The sequence below is a fragment of the Panthera onca genome, chromosome B2 (assembly GCF_046562875.1).
Source record: "Panthera onca isolate mPanOnc1 chromosome B2, mPanOnc1 haplotype 2, whole genome shotgun sequence".
Taxonomy (NCBI): Eukaryota; Metazoa; Chordata; class Mammalia; order Carnivora; family Felidae; genus Panthera; species Panthera onca.
Genome location: NC_138343.1, coordinates 102,144,127 through 102,171,302, shown reverse-complemented (window position 1 = coordinate 102,171,302; position 27,176 = coordinate 102,144,127). Strand labels below are relative to the sequence as shown.

The 27,176-nt window shown below is 41.3% G+C and overlaps 1 protein-coding gene across 1 annotated transcript; it reads right to left on the bottom strand.

Annotated features, from left to right (window-relative positions):
* Positions 1-19,174: 19,174 nt before the first annotated feature.
* Positions 19,175-25,379, bottom strand: MARCKS (myristoylated alanine rich protein kinase C substrate). The gene is made up of 2 exons (XM_060616441.3): positions 24,829-25,379; positions 19,175-22,994 (listed from the first exon to the last, which is right to left on the bottom strand). Exons 1-2 carry the CDS (start codon positions 24,928-24,930, stop codon positions 22,089-22,091), a joined length of 1,008 nt encoding a protein of 335 aa, XP_060472424.1. The 5' UTR covers positions 24,931-25,379; the 3' UTR covers positions 19,175-22,088.
* Between the last annotated feature and the right edge of the window lie 1,797 nt (positions 25,380-27,176).

Genomic DNA, 27,176 nt, shown 5'->3' with positions numbered 1-27,176 from the left:
CTTTCTGGGGCGCCTGGGTGGCTCAGTCCATTAAGCGTCTGACTTCGGCTCAGGTCATGATCTCATGGTTTTGAGTTTGAGCCCCGCGTCAGGCTCGGTGCTGACAGCTCAGAGCCTGGAGCCTGCTGTAGTGTCTGCCCCTCCCCTGCTCATGCTCTGTCTCCCTCTGTCTCAAAAATAAGTAAAACATTAAACAAAAAAATTTTTAAAAATGTTCTTTCTGTAGGGTGGAGTGTCCATTTTGCATTTCCTTGATAGGACACAGTCACTTGCCCCCAGCGTGAAGTTCCCTTTGAAGCAATCGTCAAACCCAGTGAAAATAGGCCTCTGTGGCTTCATTACTTTTCAGAAAATAGGGTCTTTATCCAGATCCCTTCTGTTATGATGACCCCACTTAGCTCTTCGTTTTATTGCTTACCTTCTGGTGTTTCTCTTTCTACCTTTCTCCCCTCTCAGATTCCTCCTTCTCGTCCCCTCCTCCTTTTTTCAGCCTTCTTCTCCCTGCAAGTTACTTGGGAGAGGAGGCATTTTATCTTCAAGTGAGAAGATCTCAGACTATGCAAAATAGGAATCTCTCCAATTCCTTATCCGGGCAGCTTGAATCATCTGAAAGCTTTGCCCAAATCTCTAACGGCACAGAGAGACAAACCCTCCTAATGGCAAAGGAGGAAAAAACAACTCTCCTTCTAGTGGCAAAAAAAGGGAAAAAAAAAAAACCCAAAAAACAAAAAAACTCCACCAGCTCTGTGGCCCCAGGTTCCTCAACCTCTCTGAATCTGTTTCCTCAGTGGAGCACAACTATATTTTTGGTGTCCTGGAGGCCTTAACCATGAGTTGTCATGACCTCATTTGCCACTGTTCTCAGCCATATTCTCTCTGAGCCTGACTCTTCCCTTCTGTCCTTCCTGGTGTCTGTGTCTAGAATGAACTTTGCTTTTTCTGATTTCTTTGGGTTGTTGAAACAGCAGGGCCTTTCTTTCTGATCTAAAAACCCTCGCTTAGGTCTGGGCTTGCGTCAGCCGAGCACTGTCTTTCACGGCCAGGTGTCTTTCACGGCCAGGGTGAGAGCGTGGGCTCAAACATGGGTGCACTGCCCCCCCACCCCCCACCCCCCACCCCACTACACCATATGGCCTCTGAGGACCAGCATTTGATTTTCATTTAATTGAAATTCTTGTAGAAGATCATGGACAATAGCATTAGCAGTAACCGGCTCTTTTCATTGTCCGAATAATCCTGGTCTGTTTTTTGTGCAGATGTTGTCTTGCTCCCGGGGCAGCTGTGAGTGTGTGAAGTCCTCATCAGCGACGTGGACACTGCCCAAATGGTAATCATCACAGAAAGTTTAGAAAATTACCAACAGATTACAGCTTCTGTCTGCCAGCACTTTCAATGCCAGCTAGCTGGGGGCTTTTCTGTTTTGGTTGGTTTTTTGTGTGTTTTTGTGAGTTTTTTTCTTCGGTACTGGAACAGGTTGTGATTTAAAGTAAGCCTTTGTAAATGCGAATGAACATACAGGGCTCACACCCAATTAACAAGCTTGGACAAATGAGGGCACATACACGGTATATTTGCAAGGATAAACAACAACTGAGCAAACTGAGGATGCTTTTCTCCCTGTCTCTTACCTTAATAATCCTCAATGCAACTCCGTATTACCCCGTCATAGTGCTGTATGTGGTGAGGGACACTTCCTGCCTGTCAAGGGCAAATACAACGATGTTGGATCACAATGACCATGGTATAGGCCATTTACCAGGACAGAAAAAAATAAAGCTGCAAGCTTCTAGTCACATATGCTTCTATCTATTTTGAAGTCCAAAGGCTATGAGTGACATACCATCTAAGTGAGTTGCAAAAGCGAACATCTTAGTCTTACCCCTCCTTCTGCTATACATTCTCTCAGTTACCCCCAAGGGCTCCTTCAGCTGGCAATACAATAACAATAACAATAACAATGCTATTTTTTGTTTCTTTTTTCAAGTATATTTATTTATTTTGAGAGAGAGAGAGAAAGAGAGAGAACGTGAGCAGGGATGAGGCAGAGAGAGAGGGAGAAGCAGAGAGAGAGCCTCAAGCAGGCTCCACGCTGTCAGAGCAGAGCCCCATGAGGGGCTCGAACCCATGAAACTGTGAGACCATGACCTGAACTGAAATCGGGAGTCAGACACTCAACTGATTGAGCCACCCAGCTGCCCCTCCCTAGGCTATTTAATCAGCTATACAATCTTTTTCTCTACTTTGTCCTATGTCCTTCCTTTGGATGCATTTTTAAACAGTTTCCAAAAAATTCAGTCTCCTGTGAAGCATGAATTTCTATTTTTTGTATTTAATTTTTTTTCACTGTTTATTTGTTTTTGAGAGAGAGAGACAGAGTGCAAGTGGGGGAGGGGCAGAGAGAGAGGGTGACACAGAATCCGAAGCAGGCTCCAGGCTCTGTGCGATGTGGGGCTCAAACTCACGGACGTGAGATCATGACCTGAGCTGAAGTCAGAGGCTTAACCGACTGAGCCACCCAGACGCTCCTAGATTGCATTATTTTTTTATTATTCAGATAAGTTTTGCTATCTATACTGATTTTAACTGAACAATGTGTCTGGGGAATAATGTGAATTTAGATCTGACAGGTCAACTTTTATTTCGACCCTATGGGGTTGGGACAGACCCTTAGAAGCCAATAAGAAACCGACCTCTCAAGAAGTCTGGCAAGTTCCTCAACTTCCATTTTCTCATCTGTCAACTTATGGCCACACAGCTTCTGTATTGCACAACATGTTCCTGTCATGGTTGAGCAAAGGCAGCCTGTCAGTAATAGAACAGAGGTGGGCAAATTAAACGATCTTCAAAAATCCCTTTGAGCTAAAATTGAATCGTTATGTCAGTGAGGTACTCCAGTTTTTTTCAAAATTTCCTCACATTTGCTTTTAAAATATCATTTTACCAATTATTTTTAATATATGTTCTGGACTAAATTTGGTTTAAAAATATTCTGAGTTTCAGTTTGTGTGCTAACTTAAAAAAATGAAATAGTAGGGGTGCCCGGGTGGCTCAGTCGGTTGAGCATCCGACTTCGGCTCCGGTCATGACCTCGCAGATTGCGAGTTTGAGCCCCGCGTCGGGCTCTGTGCTGACAGCTCAGAGCGTGGAGCCTGCTTCCGATTCTGTGTCTCCCTCTCTCACTGCCCCTCCCCCACTCTCTTGCTCTCTTTCAAAAATAAATAAACACTAAAAAAAATGAAATAGTAAATATATATTTAAAAAAAACAATGAGTTTCCAAACTTTATGAACACCACAAAACTCAAAGTCCTGTAACTCATGTAGCATGCCATAATCTACCCACTGATATAAACTGAGATTGCTAACAAATTTAAACGGATTGCTAGATGTCAAATACTGATGCTAATTCATATGGAAGACTCTTAGGGCTTAACCATCACCATAAATACCGTGTGATCTGGAGTGAACTTCCCCATAAGGATCATTGGTCTTGGAACCCAAACAAGGGCGTTTAGTTACTGACTCATTAATAAGAAACCCTTGACGGAATGATTCTCCCTGTAAAGTGGTCCTGATAATGTTAGAATCTAGCTCTTCTCCTGAAGGTAGTAGTATATTTATGTCAAACAGCTATACCTCACATCCAACCAAAAGGGCACAGGGAAGCTTCAAAGTTTATTCACACCATGTTGGTTGGCTTCAAGTAACTTTTCCTTTCTTTGTAATTTCTAGATCAACACTGTTTTGCACTCCACATCCCCACTTTGAGCTTACTTGTTTGGTAGCCAACTTTCTAAGAACTAATGGTCACATACATCGAATTGCCTTCAGAAAATTTTTCTGGTAAGTAGAATTATTCCAAGTCTAGGGGCACCTGGGTGACTCAGTTGGTTGAGCGTCTGTCCAATTCTTGATTTTGGTTCATGTCATGACCTCATGGTTTATGAGGTCGAGCCCCACGTGGGGCTCTGTGCTCACCGTTCAGAGCCTGATTGGGATTCTCTCTCTCTCTGTTCCTCTCCCATTCATGTGGAACATGGAAAAACATGGAAAACATGGAAAAACATGGAAACATGGAAACATGGAACATGGAAAAAATTAAAAAAAAAGAATTATTGCAAGTCTGAAAGCTTGCTTGCTAATGGAACACATTCAAGTCATCAGAGAAAGAAATTATACTCTAAACATGAAGTCCAGGACTAGTCCATTGCTTCTAAACTAGAAGCCCAGGACCCTCCCCTCCCAGATTACTCTCACCCTGCTTTTTCCTTTGATAGTCCTTTGATAGTCAACTCCTTCTTCATGTTGAAGTCCTTTGAAAGTCAACTCCTTTCCTTTGATACCTTTGATAGTCAACTCCTTCTTCATGTTGAATACATTGAATTTCATTTTAATTACCGGATACTGTCTGTGCAGCATTTAAGCATGAATTAAAAATGTAGAGACCACATAGAAAACTACAGAAAATTTTAGACTAGTATTGGTAGTTAAAAGTTAAAAAAAAATGATAAAAAGAAAACATAAAAATGATATATTGTTCTGAATTTCGCATAAGACAGGCTGAAAATCTTCCTTAGGAACAATTTTCTACCTGCCATATTCACTAACTGCCACATGGTATAAATGTAGTCCTTGATCTACCAAGGAGTGCCCTTGACCTTCCAACAGATTCCGTACACACCAATGACCTCTTCGTGTCACTGCTGTGTTTTCTTCAGCTCCCTTCTACTCTGTCTCTTGACTGGGTTTCCACTCAAGTGCCATAGATGTTCTTGCAAAGGCGACTAAAGATAATGGCTTCTATCACAGCTAATCTTTTCCCAAGGCAAATAGTATTCAGGGTGAAAAGAAAGCTCCTGGCTAATTTATGTTGCTTAGAAAACCAAAATAGATAAAGGAATCGCCTTTAAAAATCACCACCACACTATAATATAATCAGGAACTGGGTAAATTCAACAATAGAAGGAAGTCAAATAGGCTGACCTTTCCCAAGTTGTTTTAAAACTGACATGTGAGTGGAAGTTACTGGTGTGGTTTTGTTGCAGCTTCTGTTTTCCTAAGGAATTTGGAATCTAAGCAGGGAAGTAGCCTGTTCTTTAAACTAGGAGTAGAACAAGAAAGAACACACCCATCCTTGGGGGGATGGGGGGGGAGGGGGATTATTCTAGCTGGGATCCAACTCCCCAAAAGATACAACTAAAATCACCAACCAGCAACTTGAACAAGAAGTATTATTTCTCTCTTACTATTGACCTGCACTGTTCCAAACATTGGTAGAACTCGAGAAGAGCAAGGATACAAAAGAAGTATTGGAATGTCCTGAGTTAAAAACTGGTCTCTTCTCTCAAGAAGTTTACAGCCCAGGGGCTCCTGAGTGGCTCAGTCAGTTAAACGTATGACTTGAGCTCAGGTCATGATCTCACGGTTCGTGGGTTCGAGCCTCAAGTGGAGCTCTGTGCTGACATCTCAGAGCCTGGAGCCTGCTTCAGATTCTGTGTCTCCCTCTCTCTCTCTGCCCCTCACCCACTTTCTCTCTCTCTCTCAAAAGTAAATAAACATTAAAAAAATTAAAAAAAAAAGTTTACAGCCTAACTCAACATTGTTGTATTTTAAACATGTTTGAAAGTATTTAATTTTTTGCATCATCACCTATCACTTTTAAAGTTATTTCTATAGTGTCTACATAAATTATTATTCCTGAATTTTTCTAACATGGACCAAATACTCTGTGTGTTATATATTGTGTTGTCTTTTCATATAAATATATTAACGAATCACCAAGAAGTAGGAGCCATCGTTAAGCCATGCGGTTTTAGCTGGGTTTATAAAATATGGTTATTAGAACAATGTCCCAGTGTGGTAAGTGGACTTATCCAATTTATACTTACCAGTCAAAAAGTAATGCCCCCAGGTGAAACCTGGACAATACATTTCTAACAGCCAATGACAGAAGCAGAACCCCATGGTCAGTCATTCCTTGGATTATATCTTCATCCAGAATTGTGCTGTGTTTGAAATCTTCAGCTTCAAACCTGTCATCAAATTATCTTCTATTTGTCAAGCTTTACTTTCCTTGCTTCCATTAACTACCCCTGGCGTCCTCCTGGGTTCTGCTGATTTCCCATCATCTTCCATTTCTTCTGGATTTCTGTCCAGTATTGCATGGCCCATAGCCTTAAATCTCTCACACCGCATTCCACATTCTTTTGTCCTTTTCCTGCTCCTGTCCTGTCCATCCTTGATCTTGGGTCAGTTTATTATCTGTTTTAGCTATATCTGAGCTGGCAGAGAAAAATCTTATCATTGTGTTGAGGGCGGCATTGCAAAATCATATATTTTTTGACCGACTATTCTACTCGTTCTTAACTTCTCTTACTCATTTCCCACAGAGATGCTGCCAAACTTTCCATTCTCCTTCAGCTTTCCTTCTTATCCCCAAGAACTCACATCAAGGTATGACCTTGCCTCTTCTTTCACCTAAAAAATAGAAGCCATCAGGCTTGACCCCTCTCGATTTCTCCTTCCAGAAGCTTACCAATATTTGCAGGCTAGCTTTTCACTAAATCTTTAAACCCTAGTGTAAAAACCACTTCTTTGCATGGCCTACCCTGAATCATTCTCTCCCAATGCAATATATATATATATATATATATATATATATATTTTTTTTTTTTTTTTTTTTTTTTAATTTCTAAGTTTATTTATTTAAGAGAAAGAGAGAAAGCAAGTTGGGGAGGGACAGAGAGAGAAAGAGAGAGAGAGAGAGAGAGAGAGAGAGAGAGAGAGAGATTGACAGTACCAAGCAGGCTCCATGCTATCAGCTCAGACCCCCAACTCCAGGACTGAACTCACTAACTGTGAGATCATGACTTGAGCAGAAATCAGGAGTCTGACACTCAATTGACTGAACCACCCAGGTGCCTCTACTAAATATATTTTAATTTTTAGCTCAGAAAATGTAGCCTGTAATACTTATAATATTTATGGGTTAACTTTTTTAAATAGGTAATACATTCATACTGTATAAAATTCCAAAGGTACAAAGAGAAATCAGTACACAGTCGTCTACTCCTGGAACTAGATACCCAGTTTCTTATGTATTCTCTAAAGATATTCTTGGGCACATGTAAGCAGTTAAGTATATTCTTCCCCACCCACACTTTTTGTATACATAGATAGTATCATATTATACACACTGTTATACACCCATCACTTAACAATGGATGCCAGAAATTATTCCAAGTCAGTATATAAAGTATTACCTCTTTCTATTTTACAGATGCATGGCTTGGTAGAATACAGACGGCCACAAATTCTTTGCCACTCTTCTATTTAAAGAGATGGAGTCTATTTTCCTCCCCTTGTATCTGGGCTGCCCTCGTAACTTATTTTGTCAACAGAATGAGGTAGAAATGATGCTGTATAACTTCTGAGGCTGGGCCTTAAGCAATCTGCAGCCTTATGTGCTGGGAACACTCCCTCTTGGAAGCTAGCCATCATGCTGGAAGAAGACCAAGCTATGAGGAGAGGCCACATGGATGAGAGTTTATGCTAATGCACTATGTCAACAATCCCAGCTGATTTTCCTTCCAACAGCCCGTACCAACTGCCAGCCATGTAAGTGAGCCATCTTGGGCATTCCAGCCTAGCTGAATCTCCAGATAACTGCAACCCCAAATGACATCACCTACAACAGAACTTCCTAGCTAAGCCCCGTCACCCACAGAATTTTGAGAACAGGTCAATAATTATTATTGTTGTAAGCTACTGTGTTTAGGGTAGTTTGTGAATAGCAATTAATAACCGACAGCACATAGTAGGTCCATCATATGGATGCACTCTAATTTATAGAATCCAACCTCTATTGATGGACATTCCGGTTGTTTTCTCTTCTGCTGGTCTTTTGTTATTACAGATAATCCTGCAATTAATTATAATGTATGATGTCATTTTGCTTGCGTGAGCGTATCTGTGGGATGAGTTCTTAAAAGTAGAATTGCTGGATACAAGAGGATATGCATTTATAGTTTTGATAGCTATTTCAAAATTGTCATCCTCGGAGATTTTACTAATTTACACTTCTATCAATGATATATGAAAGTCACTGCTCTCCCACACCCTCAGTAATACTGTGTGTTATCAGACTTCTTGATTTTTGTTAACTCTAATAGGCAGAAAGATATAATTTCAATCTGTAGTTCCATTGTTATAAATGAAGATACTGTAATATAGTTAAGAGCCACTTGTATTTTCTCTTAAGTGACCAGTCCCTGTCCCTTGCTCAGATTCTATAAGGGTATTGGTTTTTCAAATAATTTATAAAAACTCTTAAGGGAATTTAACCATGTATTTTTTATTTTAAATTTTATTATTATTATTATTTTAGAATATTTATTTATTTTTTGGGGTGGGACGCAGAGAGAAGAGAAAGAATCCCAAACAAGCTCTGTGCTGTCAGTGCAGAACCCGAATCAGGGCTTGAACCCATGGACCATGAGCTCATGACCTGAATTAAAATGGAAAGTCAAATGCTTAACCCACTAAGCCACCTAGACGCCCCATTAAATTTCTTTTTAAATGTTTATTTATTTATTTTGAGAGAGAGAGAGAGAGAGAGAGAGTGTGTGTGTGTGTGTGTGTGTGTGTGTGTGTGTGTGTGTGTATGAGTGGGGGAGGGGCAGAGAGAGAGGAAGAGAGAGAATCTCAAACAGGCCCCACACTGTCAGTGCAGGGCCCCAAGTGGGGCTTGATCTCACGAACCATGAGACCATGATCCGAGCCAAAATCAAGAGTCAGATGCTTAACAGGCTGAGCCACCCGGAGCCCCTAATATAAGCAGTGAAGGGGCCCTGGCTGGCCCAGTTAGTAGTACATGTGACTTCTGATCTTGGGGTCATGAGTTCAAGCCTTGTGTTAGATGTAGAGCTTACTTAAAAAAAATAAACAAAATAAATATAATATAGAGATTACTTTAAAAAATAAATAAAATATGTATAATATGAGTAAATATTTTTTCCAGTGTGTCATTTTTCTTTTGATTTCAGTTAGAATTATGTGGTCAAATGTATATTACAGTATAAATTGGCAATTTATATTACAGTATAAAGTAGGGTCTTTGCCATTCTGATACTTAGACTTTTTTTTCACATTTTTATTTTAATTGTTTTGAGCATTTAAGTCTTCTCTAAGATATGGATCTTTTTTTTTTTTCTTTCCAGATGGCTTTCTGTTGTATTTCATGATCCATTTACAAACCTTGCTTGTAGTCCTGTACTCCTCAAGGACAGGAAACCTGTCTCTTTAATGGCTGAACCCTGAAAACCCAGAACAGTTCATACATAAAAGACTTTCAGGGCAACTGGGTGGCTCAGTTGGTTGAACATCTCTTGCTTTCGGCTCAGGTCATAATCTCACAGTTTGTGGGTTCGAGCCTGCACTGGGCTCTGCGTTGTCAGCAGGGAGCCTGTTTGGGGATTCACTCTCTTCGTCTTTCTCTGACCCTTCTCCAGGCGCATGCACTCTCTCTCTCTCTCAAAAATAAATAAATAAACATTTTTAAAAAGACTCTCAGTAAGTATTGATAGCCGTTTGAAAAACTCTGGTTCTGCACTGAATTCTACAGATAAAATCACTCTTTCTCTCCCTTTTTTTAATTCATTTTTGAGAGAGAGAGGGAGCAAGAGAGAACGCGTGCAAGTGAGCCAGGGACAGAGAGAGAGGGAGACAGAGTATGGAGCCCAAAGTGGGGCTCAAGCTTACATGATACAGGGCTCGAACTCACAAACCGTGAGATCATGACTTGAGCCAAAGTCAGATGCTTAACCGACTGAGCCACCCAGGCGTCCCTAAAATTACTCTTTCTGACATCATCAGGGAAGATTTTGTATGAGAAAGATTTTGTAAGATTTTCTTGAGAAAGAGCAAAAAGGCTTCACTTTGAACGCCCATGTTGGAAGCACTGTGACTTAAGTTTGGGTGATATGGGAATACTTTTGAGTCTCTCTTTTCTCTAGCTTTATTTATATCCACCAGGTGTGACTGCTATTTCTTCCAATGCTAATCAATTAATACGACAGATGTCAAACACTTGATCACCCTGCACACAGAGATAGAGGTCTGGAATGTTAGTGGATACTTTAACGGTATCTAACCTCTACACAATAATTAATTTTAATTGCTTTTCACACTGGTTACATGACCTCCTAACTTTATGGTAGTGGTTTAACTTTGTGAAGAAACTGAGAAAAGAAAACAAAAAACAAAAACAAAAAGCTGCAAGAAAACCCTGATGTGAAACTCTTAAAAAACAGATGTGAAATATGTTTTAAATGTTCTATACGCATATATAAAACATACTGATAAAAAAGGAAACATGTTGCTTTCATTGCTTGCTTTGGGTGTTGCCTCTCTTCTCCCAAAGAATATCACTGCCTTAAACTCTATTCCTCAACAGACACCGCCTGCTTCTGTAAATCACCTTCAGATATATCTAATGATCAAAAGTCTTTACCACCTGCTCACGCTCTAACTCTAGTATTCCAAGTGACTAACATTTTTTTTTTAAGTTTATTTATTTTTGAGAGAGAGACAGATTGTGAGCAGGGAAGGGGCAGAGAGAGAGGGAGGCACAGAATCCGAAGCAGGCTCCAGGCTCTGAGCTGTCAGCATAGAGCCCGAGGCAGGGATGGAAATCAGAAACCTCCAGATCATGACCTGAGCCGAAGTGGTCGCTTAACTGACTGAGCCACTCGGGCGCCCCCCAGGTAACTAACATTTGTAATGGTTCTTGGTAATCTCCCCGGTAGGGGGATACATGTAGGCAAGCACATGTGCACGCAAACATTCTGTCTCGCTTCTTTTCATTCCTGTGTGCTTCAGTCAAAAGAGGAAATGTTTTAGGAATAAAGGTATCGTTAGAAACTTAAGAAACCACCAAAGTATTGCTTGAGAGAGCTGTGGTTGAGAGGGACCAAAAAGGATGATAGGAGGTCATTCTTTCTTTCCAAGAATGGCCTCTTCCCTGTAAAGATAAATATTACAACTAATGATTAATACACACTTATTTAACCCCCTTCAAGTGAATCAGGAACCCCTCTTCCATGGGTACACTCTACTTATATACTGCCTTTCCCTTGTGTTTCTCAAAAGACTACAGGGAAAACATTCTCCTGAGAGGTTGAGCTTTAGTTGGTATATTTCACCAACTAAAAAATTTTTTTGTTCGGTTTTATGCTAGACGTACACATTTCACCTAGTGGTTGAACATATAAGAAATATATATCTTTATACTTAAATATATATGGCTAATGACTCTTCTTCAATATGCTATCTTCATAGTAGATTATATTTATTCAGAAAATGTGAAACCATCTATTCGAAATTATCTCTAGTAAAGCTTGTTAAAATATAACACATCTACTTGTAGGGCTATAATCCTCCCCGCCCCTTACATCCCATCCCTGCCCCAGCCAACTTTAATGGAAAAAAATGGGGGCACCTGTGTTGAGCAGCTGACTTTTGATTTCAGCTCAGGTCATGATCCCAGGGGTGGTGGAATCGAGCCTCACGTCAGGCTCTGCGTGGAGAGATTCTATCTCTCCCTCTGTCCCCTTCTCCACGTATAGGTTATCTGTCTTAAAAAAAAAAAAAAAAAAAAAAAAAAAGGATTTTTACAAAAGTAAATAAAGTACAAAATTTAAAAAAGTAAATAAAGAAGATAACATAAATGGAATCTGATATGTACATCTCAAATGGTTTTACTGCATAAATTATGTCTCAGTGGTTTTTGAATCTTGATAATAATTTGTATGGCTAAAATATACCATTAAAGGATACAATATCCTATAATAAAACAAAAGTATTTACCATATGGCTTGATCATATGTATTTGTATCCAAATGCACCCATTTATAATATATCAGGGCATAACAGCTCCAGGTTATTTGAAGAACATTGCTTGATAAAGAGAAATAAAGGCAGAGGAGTTGATGGAAATTCTTCCACCTCCTTCCCCTACTACTGCCCTTGTAATCCACCAAAAAATAGTTTATTCAAGTTTTCAATTTGAAGTCTTCCTTTACTCAGGAATACAGCATATCCAATAGGCATTGTCGTGATTTCAAGATGGCCAAAATCTCTTTGACACTTCTCCCACCGAGAGGTGGTGTCCATGTACTTCTGTCCTAGAGTCTGAATGGGTTCTGTGACTATTTTGACAAATAAAGTATAGTGGAAGTGAGCTGTGCCAGTTTCTGAGACAAGGCTATGAGAGATTGGCAGCCTCTATTTCCTGTCCCTTGGAACACTGTCTTGAAACTCCACCTCTGGGAGAAGCCAGCTGCCTCGCAGCATGTCTAAGTATCCTGAAACAGCCGTGAGTGTAGAGGGTGCAGAGAATTGCTAGATCTCTCTCTGCTGTTCCAGCCATCCCAGCTCAGGAACCAAGACCAGTGTCGAGGAACCATCTGAGGCCTTCTAATCCTAGCAAACACCCATGAAGAAGCATGAAGATCCCAGACATATGGCCCCAATCTCGCTATCCCAGCAGTCTCCAGTTATTCAAGGAACACTAACTGGTGACCACAAACATCATGTATCAGAGACAAGCTGTCCCTGCTGTGCCTGCTCCAATCCCTGACCCACAGAATCTTCATGGATATGATTGTTATCTTGATTCTGGTGATGGTTTCACAGATGTGTACACATCAAATTGTGCCCTTTAACTCTGTGAAGTTTACTGTATAGCAATTGCACATCAATAATGCTTTAAAAAAAGAAAAAATAAATTGTTGTTGTTTTATACTACTGAGTTTTCAGATGGTTTATATCTGACAGTAGATAAACTGAATATGTATCTTCCGTATTTTATGTTTTTCTGCTGTTTACTAAAACGTTATCAAATATAAACTTGACATATAAATTTAAAAGATATACCAAGTATTGTTTTGTAGAATATTTGAATTGATTTTCATCTAATGTCTGTAATCAAGGCCATACGATAATTAACTGTGTTTGACATTTTAAAAAATCACATTATAAATTATTAGTAGTAGTATTGGTATTATTTTTAATGTGCGATTTTCCCGCCAGAACAGATTCTAGATATGCAGTACATTCACTCTTATGTTTCTAGATTGCAGTCCTTTCCCTAGAACATATTATGTTTGCCAAAATGAAAAATGAAGTATGACATAGATTCTTAAGTAGAAATCTGTCTTGTAAAAAAATCTTTATGTTAAACATCTTAATTAAAACATACTGCAAATGATTTCCGGGTACCAGCAGAGTATCTAAGGTATTACTCAATGTTGAACCAAAAAAATGTAAATACTATGAAATAAATAATAATAGCAAACATCCATTGAATACTTCTCAACTCCTAGACAGTAGACTAGGTGCACTCATTCCTAATAGCTGGCACTCTTTTAACTCTCAGTTGGACATATGAGAACACTGAGGCTCAGATAGATGAAGTGATGTACCTAATATAAAAAGTTTGCAGGGCGCCTGGGTGGCTCAGTCGGTTAAGCGTCCGACTTCAGCTCAGGTCAGGATCTCGCGGTATGTGAGTTCGAGCCCCGCGTCGGGCTCTGTGCTGACTGCTCAGAGCCTGGAGCCTGTTTCAGATTCTGTGTCTCCCTCTCTCTCTGACCCTCCCCCGTTCATGCTCTGTCTCTCTCTGTCTCAGAAATGAATAAATGTTAAAAAAAAAAAAAAAAAAAATTAAAAGTTTGCATGTGGCAGGACCAGATCTTGACTCCAGCACCTAAGTGCCTAATCATCACTTCATTCTTGTACTTTCATTAGTAAATAATATTATAATCACAAGTCTAACCAATAAGAAGGAGACGTATAGAAGAACAAAAAAGAAAGACAAGTCAGTAGTCTTTATTGTGCCTGGTTCTTCTTTACCATAGGTCAGAGACCCATGATGGTTATTATTATAACCAGATGTTATGTTTTAAAAAATTAATGAGCGCTGAAACGAAATTATAGATTTTCAACTGAAGAATCTTTAGCGAATTCAACTTCTGGTCAAAATACCCTCCTTTAACCAAATCTAAAACCTCATTCAACCATTGTTACCTATAATCTTAGGGAGCGTTTGGTAGATATGGTAAGTTCCAAAAACTTCAAGGAACAAATAAAGGAGATGACAAAATTTAAAAATACAGAAATTTTGTTTAAAAAAATTTTTTTAAAGATTTCTTAAAAAAATTTTTTTTTTTTAATTTGAGAGAAATAAAGGGAGTGTGCATGAGCTGGGAAGAGGGACAGAGTGAGAGAAAGAGAGAGACAGAGAGAGAGAGAATCTTAAGCAGGCTCTATGCTCAGCACCAAATCCAATGCCGGGCTCAATCCCATGACCCTGGGATCATGACCTGAGCTGAAATCAAGGGTCTGATTGATGCTTGACCAACTGAGCCACGCAGGTGCCCCTAAAATTTTTATTATTAAAAATAGAGAGCACACATTCAGATTTATGCTTGATTTTATAATATATTGTAGAGGTATATTTGTATTAAATAAATGTAACTATAAAATCATATTTATGTCTTTAGAAAAATATATATCAAATTATGCATAAGTATGAATGTGTTTCTATTATTAATTTATTTTGTATATAAGTTTACATATCTAAAATATGCATATATTACTTCTAAATATACTTTTGATAACAAAATTGGAATTCAGAACAGTAAGAAAGTAGGGAGGAAGCATGCTTTATGAACAACTAGTTTTAAGGAGTCTTCCTGATCTAAACAAAAAAAAACCCCTGGACTTTCTCAATAAATATGCTTATTCTGTGTTTCAAGTCTCCAGAAGTTACGGCAGAAATACTTCACAAGAAATAATCTTCATTTGATATTACTGTATTTTTTACTGATTGTATATTAAGTTCTTCTTTGTTCACTAAGCATTAATAAGCATGCAAAATCTTTGTACTCTGTATAAGAATGCTAAAAAATGTAGATTTCCTCAAGTGATTTGAATAACTTTCATTATTGTTTGGAAGAAACTCTGGTATTTGCATATTTTGGGTTTGTTTTAAATAAATTCATCATTGGAGTTCTGATAAATTTCACTTCTAGACCAGATAAAATTTTAAGTGTAGAAGCTATATACCAATAAATTTAAAAAATTTAAATTCTCACTTAAAAAATTTTTAAATTCTTAGCAATAACTTAGGCTTTTAAAATATCGGGAAGCATATGAAAAAAGGAAAGTAAGACATTCTTTGTCCTACTATAATCCAATTCATGAACTAGATAGCATTCTAAAGAAGAGAAAAATGCCCTTGTTGAGATAATTCAGTTTTCTTCTTAATAATTAATATTTTAGAAATTGACCTGACCAAGTCCGTAGGCCCCTTTTTCTTTACAATTCACCAAGCGTCTTCAAATCTATTAACATATTACCTATTTTAGATGACCTGTTGCCTCAGCCAATGCTTACCAGTTTTTCCAAAACATTAAAATAAGTAGCTCTAGTTGGTAGTTTGCTTAGAAAAGATTATTACCGTATGGTCACTTAAATTCAACTTCTTCAAAACTTCTTTATGAGATCCATTAATTAATCCTGCCCACAGGAGTCTCTGGGCTATATAATAAGCATATTTTTTCTTTCAAAATTACCAATTTCACTGACCCATACCCCAGGAGAGCAGTTTTAGTATCTTGCTGGCAGAATTAGTAATGTACGTTCACAACGTGTTCTATTTGGTGCGCTGCGTTATCAAGTACCAACACGTAAGTCTCTGTGACCGGAGACTGCTGAGTCTCCTCAAACTCATACATTTCCAGACATTTTTCTTACTACATGGAATAAGGTGTTATATTGGTAGATTTTGATGACATTTAAATATGATTATACAGCAGTAATTAGAGGGTAAGAAAAAAATTGCGATGCCTCCCATTTCTTTGAAATTGTATAAACAGATGGCTTCTCAGCATGAAACCCCAACTAAAATTAGGGATGTGCCAACACTTAAATACGTAAAACCATTTCATGTGAATAAAATAGAGTTTCATTTACCTTTTAGCACATACTTGAGTAGAATCTTAATAAAATGTAAACTGATTGCATTTATTGAATTCTATAACTTCAAAGCGTAATCTGCCATGAGCCAGTTTGAGCATCATTTATATTACTTACATTAGTAAGTTTAAATCTATAAATGTATAATGGTACTAAACAAACAAATACCATCATTGGTCACCCTTGAAGGGTGTTAGGGAACCAACTCATTACTCTGAAAATCAGTAAATAAAGTGAAAGAATTAAACATTTATTCTGCATTTCCATTAACAAAGGACAACCGATGGACAAGGAAATGGTTGATGAGGGATAGTTTCTCTTTATAGAAATAACTGAACAAATAAATGAAAAAGGAATGACAATCAGAATAACACCATTTGGCAACTCTGTATTAATGGATTTAAGCAAAAAATCAATGGCTTTAAACATCACAAAAAGAGAAATGACCGAACATTGTGTGCCTCCTGATAGAAATACATCACCTGTGTGATACAGCCCTTTGAATCTGATCAAGCCTCTCTAGGTCTGTTGATCAATTTACAGAAAATACAAGAAATACAGGAAAGACAAAATAATGTAGTAAATGACAGCATGAGGGCAATCAGCAAAATACTTGGATACTGTAGAACAAAAAACTCAGTTTCTTGCACAAGTAATTGCAAGGGAAAATAGAGATGGTTAATCAGACATAACATTAGTTACGTATTCAGACAAAACATAACATAGTGTTTTTAGACAATATTTTTTACTATTTGTGTTCCAGAGATCTTTCCTATCAACTCATTAATAATTAAGATAGCAATATAATTTACCTTTCTAATTTTTAAATTATCATTTCTCTTTTAAGGTAACAAAAACAAGAATAAATTCTCAAGCTAGAAAGCAGTTTCTTTTCCATTGAGGGAAGAGAAAAAGCAAGCCTGTAAAATTCTTTACATCCCTGGGAAGGGACAATCTTTCCAATCTTACCTAGAAGTTCTGTATGAGTTTCTTACGGCTGCCATAACAAAGTACCACAGACTGGGTGGCTTAAACAACAGATTATTATTTTCTCTGGATTCTGGAGGCTGCAAGTCCAAAATCAAAGTGCTGACAAGTTTGATATCTTCTGAGGCCTCTCTCCTTGGCTTGTAGATGACCACTTTTTCATTGGGTCTTCACATGATTCTTTTCTCTCCATGCACATGCGCCCCTGGTGTCTCTCAATGTGGACAATCTATTTCTTATAATAACACGAGTCATGTTGGATTAGGGCCCGCCATAACACCTTTATTTGAACTTAATCACCTCTTTAAAGACCCTGTGTCCAAATACAGTCACATTCTAAAGTACTGGGGGTTAGCGCTTCAATATGAACAGGACGGGAGGAGGGCCAAAAGTTCAGTCTATAACAAGACGATTCAGAATCTCAACATATTTATTGATAACACTATTGCCATATTAACGGCTTAGAGTGGTTTGTACTTTAGAAATAAAAGTTGACTGTTAGCTCCAAAGCTAAACAAAGCTCATGAAATTAATCACATAAATTACCCTTTGCAAAGTCTGTACTCAACATTCCTACTTAGTCCTCGACTCTCAGATTCTGGTTCTTCAGACCTGTCCTCTCCAATGTGGCAGCCACATGTGACGAGAGTGCACCTGAAATGTGGTTGCTCCAAACTGAGGTACGTTGTTAGTATATAATACACTGGGATTCCAAATACTTAGTAAGAAAAAAAAAAAAAAGTAATATGTCTCAATACTTTTCATGTTGATTACATGTTGAAGATTTTTTGGATTATTAATTTAATGTTATTTTTTTTTAAATGTGATTATTTAAAAAGTTTAAAATTACATGTGGCTCTCATATTTCTGTTGGACGGTGCTTTCCAAAATATGGATGTATCAAAGCAAAAGTCTTGCTTTGAAGTCTTTCTTACACTTCCAATTTATCAAGAATCCCTTCCCTTTTTTCCACCCCTCCCCCCACCCCACTACACAAGTATTGAATTGTAGCACTATTTCCAGCCAGTCCTTAACTCACATTTCAAACCTAAGGAACAGTGTCCCACTTGCTAGGAAGACAGCTTGTAATGCTAACTTAACGAATTCAGTTGAAATGTGTTGTATTGAAATCCTAAGCAAAAAGTCACCTTTCCCAGAAAGAAGTTGTAACAGTAATTGACAAAGATACTCTCATTTTTCATTTACTAGTAGTACTTAAAAAGTCTTGTGCTCTCATTTTATCAAAACACTAAAAGTGGGGTTATCAGGATTCCTAGAAATCTTGTAGTAATTATTTTATATATTCGCAGCTGCTAAATCTTATGGGGTATTTTGTTTTGTTTCAAAGTTGCTGTTGAGGGGTGCCTGGCTGGCTCAGTTGGTTGAGCAGGACTCTAGATCTCGGGGTTGTACGTTGCTGTTGAGCAGTTGACGGGAACTGTAGACAGAAGTATTTCAGGGATCAGTAATTTATTACTTTTTCAGGTACATAAAATATAGGTAACATTCACATCTTTCAGAAGTATTTATTTCCCATTTTAAAAATAGCACTGTTGGGTGTAATTTAAAGGAGTGCTGGAACTTGAATCCCCAGCAGGGACTGGAACATTTACAGACTGAAAGCATTTTAAAATTCAAATTTGCCACACCCTGCTTGAAGCACTTTCACATAGCTGGGAAGTGGGAAGGAAAAAAAAAAATGCTTGATATTGCACAGTGAATGATTAAAGGAAAACTAAAGCTCATAGCTCTGTTACTTAACCAATTTTTTTTTAATTTTTAAAGCTAACTTGAATTACATTAGACTATACCCCCCTTCCAAAATATATGAATGCAAAAAGCACCCTTTCCCCAAATTTTTAATTGCAAAATTTTATTGTTTAGATACATGAGGGGAAAATGTAGATACACTACATCGTTTCTCAAACGTATATCAAGACCTATCATTAAAGTTTTCAGTCGACTTGTTAACAGATGAGCTAACTCACCTTCAGTGGATCTAACTTTGTATCCTAAGTCCGTCACGCATACCTTCCAAATCCCTTAAACTGAGTAATAGTTATACTTACCATCAACACTTAAGATTTGTTTTTCTCTAAAACTTCCATTTTAAAATTAAGTTTGTAAAAAATCCTATTTTAGCAAGCTTGATTATATCAACTGGTAAAACTTTATTTTACAATAGGAATTGAATCAAATGATTATTATAATCCAGAGGAAGTATTTCATAACCATAGCAAATGCTGTTATACATACTGCCAATACAGACTTAATAGACAATACTGAACTGTACAAGAGTTATTTATTTTTCCTTAATCTCAAAGCTATTGTTAGTAATACAAAAAGCCATATTAACATTTTTCCATTAGAAAACAATGTGATGTACAAAACTTTGGATGAAAAGATATATGTCAAATTTCATTTAATCACTTGGTGGAAAATCCACCACTCCATCAATACCACCCAAAGTGTTTTAGGCAAAGATTAAAATCAAAATAATGCACCTTAATTCAAGCTGTTAAAAAAACAAGCCTAGCAATATAGTTGGCTACATAGTATTTTTGACTACTGGCGAGTTAATTTTTAACCTCCCCCGACTTTTTTTTTGAGTCCTACCACATACCAGGCCCTGTACTTGGCAGAGTAGGTATTTGAGAAAAAGTTGCTAAGGTTGGAAAGACCCCATATAGCAGTCCTTTGGTTACCAGATTTGACTTTTACCTTTCAAACATCCTTCAAGATCGAGAAACCCCAACTAAAAGTACATACTTTTCCGAGTGCTATTTTATTAGTGGGGAGGGTATTAGGTAAGAGAGGTCATGAACTATTATTTATGATCCATTATTCCAGTTAATAGCACATGTCAAGAGCTAATTTATTTTTCTAATGGGTTTAAGATTCCGTGTTCGGCTGCTACAAATGTGGTTCACCGACTCACTGTGAACCCTACAAGGCACACTGCTCAAAAACAGCGAAGCAGGTGTGCGTAAACTATTTTCCTTCGCATTTAATGAAGTAATGGTATTTGATACATCTTTATCTTCAAATTCAATTCAGTTTAGGGTCCAGCGAAGAAAAAAAAATCCAGTTATGGGGTGGTAAGAGCAAAGGTGAAACTAGTAAGGATTATTACTACATAAGGAAGTATTATTCTCTACCTTTTCTCCTTTGAGTAACAAGATACTAACACACTACTTTCATTTAAAAAAAAAAAGTTTGCTACTATTGAATTGAGGCAAGTACTAAAAGGCCCATAAACTGACAATGTTGCCCATTCATCACCATCACTTCTTTACATAAGCCTGTTTTCCTAAGGTATAACACATAATCTAAGCAATATTTGGAAATTAGCCAAGCACTAAGCAATTACAACGGCAGGTAAAAAACACCATCAATTTCTGAAACACATTTGGCCACTTTTGCGGCCCATCTGCAGTTTGGATTAAATAGACTCTCACTCAGTATAAATTTAAGTTTCTGGACCTGCATGACAAAAAATGTATTTTAGGAAACTTCCATATGACATTTAAAGAGTCTTCGGGTCACATCACTTTCGTATTAAATGATTATTTTCTGACATGCTATATAACTACAATAAAAATAATTGTTGAGTTTTTAAATGAAAATTCAATGCAGGTAAATGGTTACAGACATGGAATGTTCTAAGAGCTTCCTGTATGTAATCTGACACCTCTGATTATGAATTTCAGTTTGAAAACTTCAGATTAAAAACCACAATAAAGTTTACTCTTGATGGCATGCAAGATGTTCCTCAAAATTAACCTTAAGACCTAGAAGTCTTAGTAGAACATAAATAAACACAACAAATTTGTACATTTTATTCACATTTATTTTTCGCTTTTAGTGTGCTCACAGAAAATTAGAACACCTTAAGCAGGAGTTTAATAGCAATTTTTGTAAGCAAAGTTACATTCCATCTCTAAGTCAAATTGGTCAAAGCTTCTCCAGTATTTACAAAACATGATAGACAAGATGCTACACAAAACCATTGCATCTGAAGATTTTTTTCCTTTATTCTCAAAGACGACTGGAAAAGAAAGCATTGTCTGCTGTAATCAAAAACATACCACAGTATAAACAGTAACCATTCCACTTATCACAGCTTGGTTGAGTTTAAAATTTGTGTTTAAAAGGTCCAAGATGACTGCAGTTTTACAAAAATGGGCAGGGTGGAAAGTTGCAAACTTCATGTGCTTCTGGATATCAAGATTTGTTTTTATACAATAGTCACAGTTAAAAACACCCTGCTGGTAATACATAATTACACTTTATTAAGGTCATAAACCAGCAATAAACAATAAAGCCTATACAACTTGTAGTTCTACTTAATCACTGACTGGTACAGCTAACATGAGATAAGTGAAAAGTTCCTATGGTTTAAATGAACTCCTAAGACTATGATCTTTTTTAAAATCTGGGTATTGGTGTTTTTTTTTTTTCTTCTCTTTCCTTCTTAGTCAAGACTTGTAGTGTTGTAAACCTGCCTCACAAAATACATCGTAATAACTTTTCTTTAAAAAAAAAAGAAAAAGACTAAGCCTTTACACCATCATTTATTTCTAGCGGTACGTTACTCTTGGCAATGTCACGCACCACTTAAACTTCCCCATCGTGGCCCCTATCACTTCATCTGATATCCCTTTTGACCCACCCATCTCCTTCATATATGGGCATGTCCATAGATTGACAAAGAAAGTTTACATTTTTGAATAAAGATGCAAAGTATGCAAAAAACATTAATACTGATGCAAAAAATAAAAACAAAAGAGAAACAAGGCAGAGGAAGGTGTTTAAGCTCTCCTCGACCTGTTGGAATGGTGGTAACAGAATGATCTGAGATGGGATCTGTGGGGGGAGGAGGGGGTGGGGGAACAAAATTTGCTGCTTAAAAAGAAAAGGAAAATAAAAAAAAGACATCTTTAAAATCAATCCCTGGTTGTAGACAAGTTCTCCAAAACCAGTACCTGGCACCACTCCAACAAACAAACGGGGAGGGGGGGGAGGGGGAGAAAAGTTCTTCGATTATCTCAAAACTCGGGCCCTTTTACTCTGCCGCCTCCGCTGGGGGGGCTTCTGGACTGCACTCGGGCTGGGCCTCCTGTGACGGGGCTGCGCAGGCTGACGAGGCTGTCGCGGCCGCCGCTTCCTCCGCCGGCGCCGCCTCCTGCTCCGGGGGCGCACCGGGCCCGGCGGCTGAGGGCGCCTCGCAGGCAGCGGCGCTGGCCCCGGCCTCCTCGGCCTTCTCCTCGGCCTTGCTGGGCTCCTCGGGGGGCTTGGCCTCCTCGCTGGCGGCTGGCTTCTCGGGCGCGACGGCGGCCTCTTCGGGCTTGGCCTCCTGCGGGTCGCCGCCCGCCGCCCCCTCCTCACCCGCCGCGGCCTCCTCGCCCGGCGCCGCGGCCGCCTGCTCCCCGGAGGCCGCGCCCGCCTCTGCGGCGGCCGCAGCGGCGCTCCCGGAGGCCTCGTCCTTGCCGCCTTCGGCAGAGGCGCCGGCTGCGCCCTCGGCCTCCCCGCCCTCTCCCGCTTCCTTCTTGTTCTTCTTGAAGGAGAAGCCGCTCAGCTTGAAAGACTTCTTGAAGGAAAAGCGCTTCTTTTTTTTTTTCGGGGTCTCGTTGCTGGGCGAGGGCGTGGCCCCGTCCTCCGCCTTGGGCGAAGACGTCGAGGAGGCGGCCGACGCGGCCTCCCCCTCCGCGGCCGAGGGCGAGCCGGGCTCGGCGGCCTCGCCCTCGGCGGGAGCCTCCTTCTCCGCGGGGCTGGCCCCGGCCTCGGGGGCGGCGGCGGCGGCCGGCTCCTCCTTCTCGGCCGCGGCGGGCGACGCCGCCCCGCTCCCGGCGCCCGCGGGCTCCTCCTTGTCGGCGGCCGGGGCGCTGCCGTTGGCCTGCAGCTCCTCCTTGGCGCCCGGCTCGGCGGCCGCAGGAGAAGCGTCGCCGTTTACCTTCACGTGGCCATTTTCCTGCGGGGCAGAGAAGGCGGGATTGTCACTGAAGCGGCCCGGGCGCCGCCATCGCCGCCCCCACCCTGGCGCCGGGAGGGACAGGCTTCCCCCCTGGGCCCCTCTCGCTTTGGAGACCCCCCCACCCCCTCATGGGGAGACAGGGTTGCCTGCCTAGACGAGCGCTCTCCGAAGAAGCGGGGCAGTGCCGTTGGGGGCGCCCTAAAGACACAGCAGGAGCTTCGACCCCTCAACAAATGCCCTGCGGATTGAAGAGGGCCGAACCCCAGACGTAGAAAGCAAAGGGTAACCCATTCCAGCCTTCGCCTCACGGGCTATGCAAAAAAAGCCACGTAACACACGATACACCAAGCGCCCTTTGGGAGAAGGCACAGAGCCAGAGTCGGTACACAGTCCCCCTTTCCCCTAAACCCTAAAGGGCTCTTCCAAACACCGAGAACTCCCAGGGGCATCAGCGCTCCAGCCAGAAGCGCCTGGGCTGCGCGCGCAAAGGTCCTACGCCCCCTAGGGCTTGGGGTCGCCAGGGGGCGCTGCGCCTCCACCGCGCAGAGCTGGGCGCGGGCGGGCGCGGAGGGGCGGGGCCGCGGGGCCACCCCGCCCTGCCCAGCCCGGCCCTGCCCGCCGGCCGAGGCGCCCCCGAGCCCGGATCGCGCAGCCGAGAGTCCACAAACAAAGCTCAGGTGGCTTCCCGGCATCCTGGTCCGAATAAAACCAACAAGGCAGGGGGAAACCCATTATTTCTAAGATCTTGCCTCCGCATCCACGCCCACCTTCGCCTACGATTCTGTGTAGCCGGGGCGCGCCACGGCGGCTCATCTTACATTTTCAACGGGTTCAGAGCCTCTTGGCAGAGCTCGCCTTCCCCATTAGGTTAGAGCAGGCGAAGCTACACGGCCTCTACTCTAGGAAAAGAGGCGTGGTGGGTGCCCAGTGTTTTCAAAGCAGCCACCCATGGCCGACCTCTCGCGCCCACCCAACCGTGGCTATCTGCCTGGGTCCGGGCAGCTCCGGGGTGGCCCCCCGCAGTGGTCTAGGCGCCAAGCACACGCACAATCCCATCCGAAACACCCGAACTGTCTCTTCTTGACCATCTGGAGAGGGGCTTCAAGGACTCACCGAGTCTTCCCACCCCAGGGATACCATTTAAAAGTCAGATGGGTGTGTAATTCCACAGACAGCTAACGAATAAAGGCTTAGAACAGTGGGAAAGCCCCACCGAAAGACACTGTAACCCTTCTGCCCAGCAGATACTGAAACCCTTGTGCCCAGCTCCAGCCAGCCAGCCAGCAACCTTTCCAAGAACCCAGGGCTTGCCGCCTCAGCATACAATAAGACAGCTTTTCCCTCCTAGCCTTTCTCCACCACCTTCCCCATTCCCCCCACCCCCTCCCCCTCCCAACAATCACACCAGTTCAGAAATCTTGAAAGCGACCCAATCTCGACAGCAAACACGGAGAGCCACCCAAACACCTTTGTGCCCACCAAACACATTTGCAACCTGACTGGGGGAGGGGGGTTAGCACCTAGCTAGTCACGTTCTGCCAAGCTCCAAACACGCCATTTTAGACGATTTACCACTTCTTTCCTCGCGTCAACACAAGAATTTGCCAGGATTCTCCGGGAACCACTCCTTTGGGGGTGGAGGAGAGGACCCCCCCCCCCCCATGAGAAATTGACAATTTAAGCTATCGCTTTCCATTCAACTTTCAGACTGGAATCTGGCCACGCTCCTCTCTCCGCCGAATGCGCCTCGGGCGCGACCAGGAGGGAAAAAGAAGCGTCGGGACTAGAGAAAGACACCAAAGAAATGACCAGAAACACAGGTAGAATTTACCTGCCCGTTCGCTTTGGAAGGCGACGAGGCCACAGCCGCCTCCCCGGGCCTCTCCGCGGTGGCTTCTCCCTTCGCAGCGGTCTTGGAGAACTGGGCACCCATGCTGGCTTCTTCAACAAAGAAACTCAACAGATCCAAGGGGGGAACAAAGAGCCTCCGGTTGGTGTAACGACGGGGCGAGCGGCAGTAGCAGCGGCGGCGGCAGCAGCGGCGGCGGCAGCAGCACACACACCGGAGGGAGGGGGGAGTGGGGGTGGTGAAGAGGACAGAACAGAACCGATTAAATACACTCCGGATAAAAAAATTTAAGTCGAAGAGATAAAAAAGCAGCAGCGCAGGAGGGAGGGAAAAAGGGAGGAAAAGTCGAGCACAAAAAAAGGAGCCCAAGTGTAGTTTTTTAAAAAAAAGAAGTAATAAAAAAATCCCAGATTTGTAGCCGCAATGTAGACAAGAGGAAAATGGAGAAATCTCCCTGGTTGCTAATAAGATGCGGGGTCCAACGCCCAAGTGCACAGATGAATGGGCTCGCGGGCGCTGACGCGGCCCCCGCGCGCGCCGGCCAATCCGCGCACCGCACACAAAGCAGGGGGCGGAGCCTGCGCGCCCGGCGAACAATGGAGCCGCGCTTTGCAAATGGTTTGAAAATCAGCCTCAGACCGAGAATTAATGTCCTCCAAATAAATAAATCAATTAAAAAATACATGCCTCTCGCCTCCCTCTGCTTGAAAATAATAATGCATCACTTGATTGGCTTGCTTTGTTTGGAATTAATTAACGCGGGAGGGGGGTACTTGTGGCTGGGGGCGGAGAAAGCGTTAACTTGACTCGCTTTGACTCTTGTCGGTCTGTATCCGTGTCTGTCTCTCTCCACTCGCTCCCCTCCCCCATCTTCCCTGTGTGTTTATGTGTATGTGTGTGTGTATGCGAGTGTTAAAGACAATGGTTAGGATTTGTGTGCAGCATGTTTTCTTTCTCCGTGTTCCATATTGGTTTCACAGATATTGCACAGGGTTTGTTTCTTTAACGGTTGCAAATGTTATATCGCCCCCAAATTGAAAGGTATTTAAACCACGAAGATCGAATTTCATCAAACGACATCTCGAGTTAGAATTAGGTCTGTAGGCCAGATGTGGAAAATGCAAAAGCGGCAAGGAGCCTAAGCCACACTCCCTTCCCTATCCCGCATTGGCATGAAATAAAATATTTTGATATTGGCCTGCGACGCTCATCGAATCCCCCCACTCCCGACTATTGCCAAATAGTGATTTTTTCCCCCACAATATAAAGTGAGGGCCATTTACAAAAGATCATAACGGTTCGCATTTTATCACTGTATGAAATGACAATTTTTCTCTATGGTGAAACGAGACACAGCCTCGAGTGTATGAATCCAAATACGCGGTTGGGAAGCAATTCACGTAGATATGAATCATTTTCAGCCGATTGCCAGGATCGGATGGACTTTTTCTGAACATGTGTAAGTGTGCATGCAAGCGAGTGTGTTCTTTCTTGGAAGGGAGGGAGGCAGCAGCGATGAAATGCTAAACAACCGGATTGACGATTACAGTTCTAACGAGAAACTGCATGTTGAAAAATAGCAAGAAGATCCCTGAACGCTCCGGTCTAGCTTGGGTTAGAGAAAAAGCTTCTGTAAGGGGACACCGAGCACCTCCATCTGCACCCCTCGCCACCAAAGAACCAGACGCTATTTGTGTGTGAAAGACAAGGCACTGATTTAAAGAAGGGGAGGAGGCGGTCAAAAATCAAGGATACAGCCTAATAAACATTCTCCTACCGCCTACATTTTTGCTCCCAGAGTTTTCACTCGTTTCCACATCAGACCCTTTTCTCGTTTACGGTTAGTAATCCTGAAATGAATAATCTTTTGCTTATGGAGAGGAGAAGCAGTCGAGAGAATGGTTCATTTCTCCTGGTGTTGGCTCGGAATTCTCTCAGTTTTATTTTCTGCTTATTGTAGGGAAATGGGTCACACTTTGAGTGAAAAAGATGGTTGGTTCAAGCCAATAACTCTTTGTTCAAGTATTGCTTTGAAAATCACCAAGCTGTACATCGTTACACGAAGCTTCGTCTTCTCACTGTCCACTGCCTTCAGATGCATCATTCACTCGCGAAGTCATATTCCCCAGAGCTGATGGAAAGACGTTTCCGTAGAAGTGTATCCTGCCAAACATGTTATCACCCTTAAGGGAGCCCGCTGGCCTGGCCCAAGCCCCCAGCCGCCGAGGTGGACGCGAATTTCTTGTATTAGCGGAGTTCCAACTTGAAAACCCAGCTGGGCTGATCCAAAACCACCATCCAGGCGATTCCCAAAAGCTCATTTAAGGTTG